We start from the raw sequence: 12,747 nt of genomic DNA on the forward strand, positions 1-12,747 counted from the left end.
TTCTATTCTAAGGTCTATTCTTTTCTTTAAAATGATGAGTCTATAGATGCCCATTATATCCAGTTGACCGATGGTGAGTTCAACTATGCCCTTACCAGTTTTTCTAAGGTCTGTTCTAATACATGGGCTTATGTGGAAGTCTGGTACTTCAATAAAAAGAAGATGCTTAAGAGATTCAGAACCCTATTCCTTCATCTTTACCAACCTGCAATTCCTCTGGGGTTGCAGGGGCTAGGTCTTATCAAGGTCTGTTTAGAAATAATAAGAGGCTGCTGAGGGTAGTAATGGGGAAGATCCTGGCTCCTTTCACTGGGGGCACAAGTCAGCTCTAAACTGTGGACTCAGATGAGTGGAACATACCCCCACATACTGGACGTGCACGGCTCTCGGGAACGACGGGTCTTGCACAGCACCTGCACACGGCAGGTCCTCCAGACAAGTCTGCTGAATGAACAAACAAGGGCCTCGGTCCAAACAACCAGCCCAGATAAACGCCGCAGGAGGTTTCTGCACCCTTTTCAGATGGCTTGCTCTTCTGTCATTGAGGACTCCTCACTTGCTATTCCCTTCCTAATAGGTGAGTTATGGTCATTCTAATGAGCAGAGATTCTCACATCAGTGAGAAAGTGAGGTCACGCAGAGAGTGGACAGGCTTCTTGTAATTTATTTGTTATTTCCAAGCAACAGCTACAAAAGTTTTTAATTTTTATAATACTCTTGATAAGAAAATAAAATTTAAATAAAAATACATTCTCAACAGTACAACATGGTTACACAAATTCACTACATTAAGTTTTGATAACTTACATTTTCAAACTGGACACTGTAAAAACCAATATTTACTAGCAACATATTAATTTCCAAGTTAATAAAAATGGAAGCAGATAGTATCAATCGAGACTGGTAATTTAGAATGAGTCCTGTAGTTTTCACATACTGTAAGGACACCTAAAAGGCTTTGAGGCTTTTTGTCTTTACAGGATGTACCGTTAGAACAAATTAAAGGTGCTTTTACTTAAAAATGACATCTGTCTTCTAAAACCTGGCATGAATAAGCCTTTCTGAAAAATGAATGAAATTAGGCTTCAGAAACAGAAACAAAAGCTACATCATTCATCACCCTTTTTTTTTTTTTTGTACAATAAGCAAAGCCTTGTTTTGACACTTAAATCATTACCCGTGATATTATAAACATACTTCTTTGGCAAAGAAAATAGTTCAATTTGATAAATTATATTCCTGGGAGTAAAAAATGTTGCTATTGCCTATTATCATATTAAATGAATATTAAAAAACAAAGCTAAACAAAGAACAAACGATGACAACAAAACAAGCGACACGCCACCATAATTTCAAATGATGGAAATGGCTAAACTAAGAACCAAGTCGGCATTTATGGCAAGAGTTCCTCCGGATCATCCTTTGCTTGCTTTCTTGGGGTTTTCACGGCGTTAGGGTAAAGTGAGCTGCCATGTATTTTTCAAGTTTGGAAAAGGGAGAGAAAGCAGATCAGGTAGTAAAAATCAAAGTACTCATAAGTAACAGCGGAAGAATGAGGCCCTTGGAAGCAAGTAAAAGTACCTCGGTTATCTTTGGGTCCCACTGACATGGTCTCTTATTTCAGAAGACTTTCAAAGAAAATTTCATTTCACATTACTTGTTTTTAGGCTGTGCCAAGGTGGTTAATTCCAGTCAAACTGGCTGTTTAAAAGTGAAGAAAAGAACTAGTAACTGAATTCTTTTCAAATTCTGAGTTACATATTCAGACAGCCTTGGTCCCTTTGAGAACACTGTGATCTTTAAAAACAGTCATAACTTGGTATTATGTTACCAAGGGCTTGATATTAGAAATGTCAGAATATAAGTCAAGAAGCCACTGGAGAGCAATGAGTGGTACCTGGCAATGCTCACATGGCCTTTCCAGGCGTACATTCAGAGACTCTGAAAAGGAAATTTCAATCTGAATAAAATTCAACAGTGAGAAATGGATTAAAACAGTAAAATTCTTTCACACTGATTAATCAGTGGAGTTTATGGAATCTACAAATTCATAAAATTTAAAAGTCTTTTTCAAACTTGTCTTTAAAATGGGCCAGGAATAACTTAATGCAGACTAGGACTGATCCTTAAATAAAACTAACTGATTTTTACAAGTCCTTTAGAGAAATACATTGCTTAGTTGTAATCATTTATGGAACTTTGATTGTTTGCCAATGGTCTTTAAAAATAATTACCCAGTAACGTTATAATTTAAAAACAATCACTCACCAATAACATAATTGGCAAAGTGTATCTTGAAATATAGCTTATGTTCAGGGAAACAAAAAAGCACTACTAGCTAGACTTACATTAATAAGTCACAGTTTTAAACAGAAACGTGTAAAATACTCCAAGGTTCAAAGTACCACATTTAGAAAATGTTTTGAATTTAAAAACACGTAGTAAGAGTACCATGGTTTTTAATACTGATGAAGCGAAGTGTATTCCTCTTAACTTCAAGGTGGCCACTTGCTTCGACTGCTTATTTACAGTTGTGATTTTTAGGATAAAGGTAAATTATTAGGGAAAAACAGGATTCAAACAGTTGCTTGCCCAATTCCATTTGGCTAGCAGGCAATAAGGAAACAGCAGTGAAATATAAACATTTTCAAGAAAGCATTATTTCTAGACTTAAACACTGATCATTCAACTGATCATAAAGGTTAGATACCATGGAGTATCTGAAGCATAATCTGGGGTCGCCCAGATGAGTAAAGTGCACCGAGTGACTGTCCTCGAGTTGGATCTCACCCTCACGTGGGGAGGAGGGCGTCCCGTGGTGGCGGCCCTTATAATGACGGGGCAACGAGTGAAGTCAAGTGATTGTACCACCACCTGTCCCCACTGTTTACTTTCTCTTCTTTTTCAGAAGTGAAGTCCTTAGAAGTCACAACAGCCTGAACTCTCAAATCAAAAATATGAGTACCTGATGTTTAAACGGTGAAAAAAAATTTAGTGGTCTGGTTGTATTTCATCTGCCATCACTCATCCCACATGTAAACAAGATGCAGACAACAGTACATGTTCCCTGATTTCTCCTATCTGAGCTGTTTGCATCTCTAAATGGGTAAAAGGGTCCACCAACTTCCAAGGATACTGTGGTAGTTTCTAAAGTTTCTGTCACTGTCTCTAATGTAATCTGTAATGACCGATGGGCCAAAGGAGATCTTTTTTGTTTTTTTTTGAAGAGGAAGGGTCTAGATGAACTAAACGGAAAGCTCTGAATAGTCATGGATTGAAATTTTCTAGTAAAACACAATGTTGGCAGTATAGAGCAGGCACTAATGGTAGTGAAAAGTCCACAGAACATGGAGTGTTACAAGAAGAGATGGTTTCTTGCTATGGAGGAGTTCTCCTTTTGTTATAAAGCTTCTTTAGGAAGAGTCTTTCTATTAAAAAGAAGTTGCAGAAACATGGCTTTCGACACATAAGATATGAAGGGAATCCTGGGTTTTAAATTCTCTAGTGAAACATCACACCAGAATTTCCAAACAGTTAGTTTCAATTATTAAATATTAAATACAATGTGAATGCAGATGACAGTGAAGCCGATGTTCATTCTTAAATACTATGAACAAAATACACGATGAATTGAAAAACTCCAACTAAAATATCTTCCAGTTCTTCCGAATCAATTGGCCAAACTCTAAAATATTTTCCCGATTGGATTTTCCCTAGAAAATAATAAAAATAATTTTTCAAATGTTGAAGAAAATTGTAAAAAGTAACAAATATCTCATAGTATCCAGTGTCTGTAATTCTCTCTTGCCAAGTCCTACGTCACTGATTCAGCAAGCTTTTTGTGACTACCCAGTAAATGTCAGGCACTGTTTGAGCAACTGTGGACACAGAGGTGAAGACAAATGACAAACCCTTGGCCCTGTGGAGCCTATATTCTGCTACAGAGAAAATAAGATAAACAAATAAAATATTTAGCACAAGAAAGAGTGCTAGGTTTTAAGTGAGAAAAATACAACTGGAAGGGGTATAGTGTGTGTGGGTACGGTGGGGGAGAATACTACTCAGGAAGGATGCCAAGCACTGGCTAGAACCTCACGGAAACCTGCCATGGCTCCAAGAAAACTGCATTACTTTACCGCTGGAAGAGAACAAAATATACTAATGTAGAAAAGACAGTAACAGGATGCTTACAATAACCTTTTTACTGTACTGAGCCTTCCATCTAGGCAGAACACAAATATTTATACCGGTCAAACTGATTTTTACTGTTTATAAAACACAATTAAAATGATCAATCCACGTAAGTTAAAAAAAATACTTAAAATGGTTGGGGCCAAGATTCAAAGCCCCCTTATGAATCAGCTCTATGGCTTCCCTGATAGCTCAGTTGGAAAGAATCCGCCTGCAATGCGGGAGACCTGGGTTCAACCCCAACTGTACCTCTGTGCAAACAGAAGCCTGATTCTAGTGCTGGTGCTGGGTAGCCCCCATGGTTCAGGGGAAGCCAGGGTAAATTCAGACAAGGTTTCTTTCCTTTTGAGGAAGAAACAGCTCTTTCTGCCTCTAGACACTATTATTATAAATGTGAACTATTGCAGCCCAGCTGTGACCATAAGGGCACCAGCCTGAGGAAGACAGAAATCATCTTGTTTGATTTCTAATGGCTGAGTGGCTGGATCATCCTTGATGACAGTGTTGAGCTAAACTAGCTAAATGTAGAAATCAGGACTTATAATTTGTGAGATTAAATGTTTTCCTATTATTTAAGCCATTGAGATTTTCTGTTACTTGCTGCTAAAAAAAATCTAATTGATGGAATGTAAAGTACTTGGCACAGTGTCTAGTGGTGAGGAGGAAGGTCCTTAATAACTGTTGTTGCTGTTCCTATCAGTGTCCATCTGCCTCTGAGATGGATCCAAAGCATCAATTATAAAATACTTCTAGCACTGTCAAAGCTAATTTTTTTTGTACTTAGGATGTATAAAGGTACTGTGACAGATAAAGAAGAGGATCAGTAAAAATCAAAACAAGAAGCTACTAAGTATTCAATTCAATGATTAAACTGAAATATAACACTGAAGGTGACGATAAGGTACTGCCCCAACACAATGAATGATGCTAGAATTGAAAAGACTCCTGCAGGAGTGACTCCGGAGATTCCTGCACAAGAGAAAGGTTTTAAGTTGGTCTTGAGAGAGGAAGGTAGGCAGGAGACCTGCACTTCGGGTGTGAGTAGAGGGTAGCAGAGGAAAGTGCAAACTGTGTTCAAAAATGTCTGAAGTATCTTAACAGTACTTACTTGCTCCCGTATTTTGCACTACTTGATCTTTTCTTCCTATACTTTTCATGAGGTTCATCTAGCTTCTCTATGACACTTTTTATTTGTTGAATTGTCTTGAAGGTTGTTACAGAATCCTCAATTACAAAGTTGGAATAGTCATCAGGCTCTTTCTGTGGTCCTTGATAGACTGCTATAGTTCCACAAGCCTCTACAAGAAGAAATGAAATCTCTGATCAGACAACTAAATTCATTAAGCATAATCTGTAATATAAATAAAGAACTTTTCAAGAGGGGCTCAAGCTGGGAAAAGCTCCCTTGGAAATGCATAGACAACCAAAATCCATACATTTTATTAATTATAATTACATATGCAAAAACAATATTTTTATTTAAAGAACTCCTTTGGGAGTTTGTCACCTTCCATATAGGTAACATTTTGATAAATGCCTTTGACTGTGTGGATCACGATAAACTGTGGAAAATTCTGAAAGAGATGGGAATACCAGACCACCTGACCTGCCTCTTGAGAAACCTGTACGCAGGTCAGGAAGCAACAGTTAGAACTGGACATGGAACAACAGACTGGTTCCAAATAGGAAAAAGAGTATGTCAAGGCTATATATTGTCACTCTGTTTATTTAACTTATACGCAGAGTACATCATGAGAAACGTTGGGCTGGAGGAAGCACAAGCTGGAATCAAGATTGCCGGGAGAAATATCAATAACCTCAGATATGCAGATGACACCACCCTTATGGCAGGAAGCGAAGAGGAACTAAAAAGCCTCTTGATGAAAGTGAAAGTGGAGAGTGAAAAAGTTGGCTTAAAGCTCAACATTCAGAAAACTAAGATCATGGCATCCAGTCCCATCACTTCATGGGAAATAGATGGGGAAACAGTGGAAACAGTGTCAGATTTTTGGGGGCTCCAAAATCACTGCAGACGGTGACTGCAGCCATGAAATTAAAAGACACTTACTCCTTGGAAGGAGGGTTATGACCAACTTAGATAGCATATTCAAAAGCAGAGGAATTACTTTGCCAACAAAGGTCCATCTAGTCAAGGCTATGGTTTTTCCAGTGGTCATGTATGGATGTAAGAGTTGGACTGTGAAGAAGGCTGAGTGCCGAAGAATTGATGCTTTTGAACTGCGGTGTTGAAGAAGACTCTTGAGAGTCCCTTGGACTGCAAGGAGATCCAACCAGTCCATTCTAAAGGAGATTAGTCCTGGGTGTTCTTTGGAAGGAATGATGCTAAAGCTGAAACTCCAGTACTTTGGCCACCTCATGCGAAGAGTTGACTCATTGGAAAAGACTCTGATGCTGGGAGGGACTGGGGGCAGGAGGATAAGGGGACGACAGAGGATGAGATGGCTGGATGGCATCACCGACTCAATGAACATGAGTGTGAGTGAACTCCGGGAGTTGGTGATGGACAGGGAGGCCTGGCATGCTGCAATTCATGGTGTTGCAAAGAGTTGGACACGAATGAGCAACTGAACTGAACTGAACTGAATGAGAATCTTTTGACTTTAAGATAATGCCAAAGCAACACTTCAGGTACTGGTAATGAAGGATCATGATTATATAAAAGAATTTTAATTATATACTTACCTTCCATTTTATGCAGCTTAAGTAAACTGAGGGTGAAAAGGGAGTAAATTCTTTCTGTTTCTCTGTCTTCGTCAATATCTATTTGTATGTCTGCAGGGACACCTCTGTGTAAAAATGAAATAAAACACACTGGAAAAATATCATTTTGTTAACATGCTAAAGACTTCTGACTGTTTGAGACTGAAAACAGAAACACAGAATTTTGTAAAAGGAACCTTAGGAATCTAGTCTAACTTGATAATTAAATAGATTGAGATTCTTAGGTTTGGTCATTATGTGACTATACTCAAAAGGAAGAGGATTTTAAGTGCAATCATTTTCACTACTTGTGCTTCATCATATTACTTTATAAGTCTGTAAAGCTACCATGGCTGTTCCACGCAATTACAACAAGAATGCTAGGCCCTTCTTCCTCAATACCTTGCTCAAGTTTGCACGTCTATTTAAACACTGCCCTTTTTTTGACTTATGAAACCACAATTTACTGAGAATATTTTCATCACCCCAAAAGAATCTCTGTATTCATTAAGTACTCCCCATTGTTCCCTCCCTCAAATCCCTCACAACTGCTAATCTACTTTGTCACCATAAATTTACCTATGCTGGATACTTCATGTAAGTGTTACCCTGAAGTACATGGCCTTTGTGTCGGACTTCTTTTAGCATGTTTTTCTGGCTTTTTTTCAGCATGTTTTCAAGATGCATCCATGCACGTATCAGGACATCATTCCGTTTTATGGATGAATAATATCTCATTGTATGGATACAGCATTTAAGACACTGCCTTTGTAATCAAAAAGAAACTTACGCAGTACACGGCTTACAGCCGAGAGCATTTTCACTAGTCTCCAGACAGCAGAGCCAGTTTCCGTTTAGATATGCGGAGGGGTGATAAGAGCTGAGTCTGTTCTGATTGCATCGGCTCACCCTGCAGAGCACATCTATCCATTCATTAGCTTCTACACAATTATTTGCCTGGACATAGAGTGGTTTCTCCGTGTGTATCACTTGGAACATCTTCACAGACAATTAAGACAAAAAGTTAGTAACAGTCTAAAAATCAAACACAGTACAGAACACAAGAAGGTACGTAGCAGAAATGTAGTCTGCGTGTAGGTAACTGTTGCTCAGGTACATCATAAACGGTTATGTCCCCAGGACTGCTGGAGTTACACGGTACTCAACAGTACAACAGAATAGAATGTTTAGAAACCACACAAGTCCTAGGGAAGGGGCTATCATACACATAGGAATAAAGGGAGAGAATTTCAGGTAGAGGAAAACCTATGGGTAAAGACAGCAGTGGGCAAATAGAAACAAGGAAATCATCTTGGTTACTTGAGTGCACTGGTGTCTATTGGTATGTACTGAAGGGCAGCAGAGGATTAGGCTGCACAGACAGGCTGGGACTATATTCTGAAGGTCAAGCTGAGAAATTTGATAAAACTCAAGTATTGAGAGAAGTTGTTTAGTCTCTCAGTTGTTTCTGACTCTTTCGACTCCACGCACTGCAGCCCACCAGGCTCCTGTCTATGGGGTTTCCCAGGCAAGGATACTGGAGATGGTTGCCATTCCCTTCTCCAGGGGATCTTCCCAACCCACGGATAGAACCTGCATCTACTGCACTGGCAGGCGAATTCTTCACCACTGAGCCCATTGAGCACAGAATTCTTAAATGAAAAAAGTGCCTTTAACTTAATAGGTGAGGTGGACTATACAAAGCATCAACAGTAATGGACAATTTTAAACAGAGTTCCAGCTACGAATTATAAGATATTAATGATTAAAAACAAATACTAAACTTCTTGTAAAATTTTCAGCTAAGTAATATATGCAGTTTAAAAAACTTTAAATTATATAACTTACATTTTTCTTGTTGAAAGAGCTCTCTTCCAGTTTTTCCACAGCAAGAATGTTTTTCACTGGAATTGTGTAAATTGCATCTTTGCCTAAATTATAAAAGAAGATAAAATTAAAATAATTTTCATCAGAATTATAAAGGTGAAAGGTTAACTCTATATGGTTTAAGATCATTCTCTTGACGGTGGGTGGGTAAGTGACCCACACATTTCCAAATGGTGCACAATAAATATGTTTTATGGACCAAATGAATCTTCATTGTTTTCCACGATATGACTTCCTCTTTAATTAAAATTAAAACATTTTCATGGAAAAATTAGGGAATAAATTTAATCTCTGTAGAAAATAAAAATATTATTGTACTTTGTAACATTAATTATATGGAGACTGAAAAAATACATAATTTACAATAAAGGCCTACTCAAAACTTGCTGAGACATGGAATTTTCTTCATGGAGTTATTACATAAACAAAGAATCTGACTGTACCTAAGTGGATTTTTCTGCTTCTCCAACCTAATATTTAATTAAGGAACTAACCCTCAAAACAATTATTTGAAACTGAAAAATTGTTCATTACTTTTGCGTACTGTCTGGTCAGCTGACTAGAGCTACCAAATTTACTTTAAGAGATACAGGGAATAAAAGTAAAAATTTTACTTGGTAGAGTGAATCATTAACCTAATTTAAGAATTTGGAAATTTGTTTGCTAAAGGGGCTCCACAACAGCATGAGGCTATGATGCATTTCAACTTAAAATTTACTTGAATAAAATACATTCATATAATCATGCTGCTGCTAAGTCGCTTCAGTCGTGCTGGACTCTGTGCGATCCCATAGATGGAAGCCAACCAGGCTCCCCCATCCGTGGGATTCTCCAGGCAAGAGTACTGGAGTGGGTTGCCATTTCCTTCTCCAATGCAGGAAAGTGAAAAGTTAAAGTGAAGTCGCTCAGCTGTATCCGACTCTTAGCGACCCCATGGACTGCAGCCTACCAGGCTCCTCCGTCCATGGGATTTTCCAGGCAAGAGTACTGGAGTGGGGTGCCATTGCCTTCTCTGTCATATAATCATAGAAACTAAGCAAATATAATCATGAACTTTTCTGGTCATTTACATTATAAAATGTGGTTCTTAGAAAATGAAAGCTTTGCTTCCCTCCTCCCAACAAACTTCAGTTTAATGACTTGTGGGCTGAAGTGCTGAAGGTGAAGATCTTTTATATTATTCATGGATTAATGTACAGCTTTGGGGTTAAAGACACTAAAAAGGTTTTCTTTATTGAACAGAGAAATTAACAAAGAGTATTTGCTAAGCTTAGTTCCTGCTGTAAAATCTAAAATTCGTGTGATTCAAGCAGATGTGTGATATACAATATACAGTCACTTAATTTAGCTATCACGTTTAGCTATCCTATAACAGACACTATCCTAACCACTTGGGATAGAGCAGTGAATAGAACATATAAGGCCCCTAATGGAGTTTGCATTTAGGTCTGGAAAGACTGACGAGGACAAATATTAGGTAGAGATAAATGCAATAAAGATAGCAACATAAAGTGATGCGACAGGAAGTAATTGGGATGTTACTTTAAGTTGGGCAGTTAGGGAAAACTTTTCTGAAGAAATGACATTTAAATACAACAATTACAAATTATATATACATGTGAAAATAGGAAAAGACTATCAGCAGTCTGCTGGAAGCAGACAAGATCAAATTTATGAAGGGGTGAGGGGAGGCGAGGAGGGAGGAAACTGCAAGAAGCCACAGCTGGAGCCGCATGGAGGAAAAGACACATTTGCAAAAGGAGGGCTGGTCAGAAGAGCTTCAAGCCAGAGTCACTGGACACAGCGAGCTGGGGGGACGGGGGGGCATACTTAGATGTCTATCAGGATGACTACGTGGTAAGCTGCATTTGGAGCAGCTGGGTCAATTAGGTCCTCACATACTGTCCCCCTCAACCCGCTTGTACTAAGCAGCAGTCCACAGAGGCACAGTCCCAGGTTGAAGCAGTGAAGATGCATACTGGCTGGAAAGCGGGGTAGCCACAGGCTGCTGACAGTGCCCATGCCAGGGGACGAGCACCAGCACCCCTGCCCATCAGCAGCTCATCCTTTCCCTCCCTTGATCACACTGGCCATGAGCTACTGGATCCTCAGGCAGGTGAATGCACTGTAACACAAAAATGAGCAAATTGCCAAAAAATCACCAAACGGATGAGGAAAATCAGCACTCTGAAGGAAACACGTACAACAAAGAGAATAACATTGGAGGAGATCAGGGGTGTAACACATGAGGGGGCAGAGGAGACATGCCTTTGGGTGCCAATTTACATGGGGCACCACAGGGTCCAGAGAATTTAAAAATTGTGCAGGAAGTAGATTCTGTAGATTTTCAACAACTCTTTAGATTTGTTGAATACACAAAGCATGCCCACATCCTAGAATTGCTGTGTTTGTTCATTTCTGGACAAATTATATCACAGCATACAGAAAGAAAATGCATTGTTCCCAGGCACACATGACGTTATTATTATTAGAGTTAACTGAAATTAACTGAAGTTGCTAATGTTAACTTGAACGAATTGCAAAGTGAATCAGTAAAACAGAGGATTGTACTGAGGACTCTCCAAATATATAGTACAAAAGGACAGAGCCATGATGGCTGAATTTAGAAGTTTTGAGATCAGCTGTAATAAGCATTCCAGAAACAATTGAGTTGTTCAGAAGAAAATTACTAATGAAAATGTCCAAGAATAAAGATAGAAATCTTCAGACTGAAAGGACCCATCAAGTGCTGATGAAAGTGTAGGAAGAAAGAAAGGTAATACTTAAGACACTGGGCAGAATTTTAGAGCTTGAAGGTTAAAGAAAGTCCAGAGGGTTTCCAAGAAGAATCAAGACTAAGAATGACATCAAAATCCTTACCACCAACAATGGAAACCAGTAAATCGTGGAGAAATATGTTAAAAATCTTATAGGAAATGATTTTAAATCTGGTCTTGCTTATCATTCAAGTGTAAGGGTAAAATACTTTTTTTAATATGTAAGAACTCTGAAAACTTATCAGCCCTAAAGCTATATGGAGTAATTCCTTGAGGACATAACTCCTGCAAAATAAGTAAGAATCCAGGAAAAAGACAAGTATGTTAATGTAAGAAATAGTGTTGGGCAAAGACATCAGAAAAACTGATAAGAATGCTTAGAAAAGGGCTTCTCAGGTGGCACTAGTGGTAAACAACCTGCCTGCCAATGCAGGAGATGTAAGAGAACGTGGGTTCGATCCCTGGGTTGGGAAGATTCCCTGGAGGAGGGCATGGCAACCCAGTCCAGTATTCTTGCCTGGACAGAGGAGCCTGGTCGCAAATTCCATGGACAGCATGGTCCACAGGGTTGCAAAGAGTTGGATACGACTGAAGCGACTTAGCACACATGCATGCTTAGAAAAAAATGATGAAAACATAAAAAGGTAAAAGAAACAGAAACTAGTACTAAAATTTAAGATGACTTCACTAGATAGTGTTAGGAAAAATAAATTTGAAAGCATGCTATGGTCCTTCTCCGCTTGAATGGAGATGGTGATTAACTGCAGACAATAAGATGAACACGCAAGTTTAAACCTATCTGTTAACAATTTAAAAGTAGAAACAGAATGTCCAAATTCTCTCACTAGATAAGACAGAGTGAATATGTGTGGGACTGATTATTCCAATAAAAATGCAGGAAAAAAAAAACAATCCCAACGAACAGAAGAGCTTAATAAACAGAAAACACAAAACAAAATATTGGTTACAGTAATCACAATAAATGTGATGGTATTAAGTTTCCCTATTAAATGCCAAATCCAGTTTTAGTTAAAAATCACCATCACCTTCTCAAAAAGTTAAACATAAAGTTAGTTACTATATGACTCAATGATTTCACTCCTAGATACAGACCCAAGAGAAGTGAAAATATATGTCCACACAAAAAAGTGTATGTCAATGTTTACAGCGG

General features: G+C 38.5%; 1 protein-coding gene across 3 annotated transcripts in view; it reads right to left on the bottom strand.

The window, feature by feature from the left end:
- Positions 1-907: 907 nt before the first annotated feature.
- The window catches only part of RASA2 (RAS p21 protein activator 2), a 126,106-nt gene continuing 114,266 nt past the window's right edge, over positions 908-12,747 (bottom strand). For all 3 annotated transcript variants that reach the window (XM_027544586.1, XM_027544580.1, XM_027544570.1), the window contains exons 20-24: positions 8,761-8,843; positions 7,703-7,911; positions 6,895-6,998; positions 5,300-5,489; positions 908-3,713 (exon numbers count right to left, since the gene is read on the bottom strand). In XM_027544586.1, the coding sequence (XP_027400387.1) occupies positions 3,686-3,713; positions 5,300-5,489; positions 6,895-6,998; positions 7,703-7,911; positions 8,761-8,843 (614 nt within the window). In that variant the 3' untranslated portion in view covers positions 908-3,685. The remainder of the gene's footprint in view (positions 3,714-5,299; positions 5,490-6,894; positions 6,999-7,702; positions 7,912-8,760; positions 8,844-12,747) is intronic.

The sequence above is a fragment of the Bos indicus x Bos taurus genome, chromosome 1 (assembly GCF_003369695.1).
Source record: "Bos indicus x Bos taurus breed Angus x Brahman F1 hybrid chromosome 1, Bos_hybrid_MaternalHap_v2.0, whole genome shotgun sequence".
Classification (NCBI taxonomy): domain Eukaryota; kingdom Metazoa; phylum Chordata; class Mammalia; order Artiodactyla; family Bovidae; genus Bos; species Bos indicus x Bos taurus.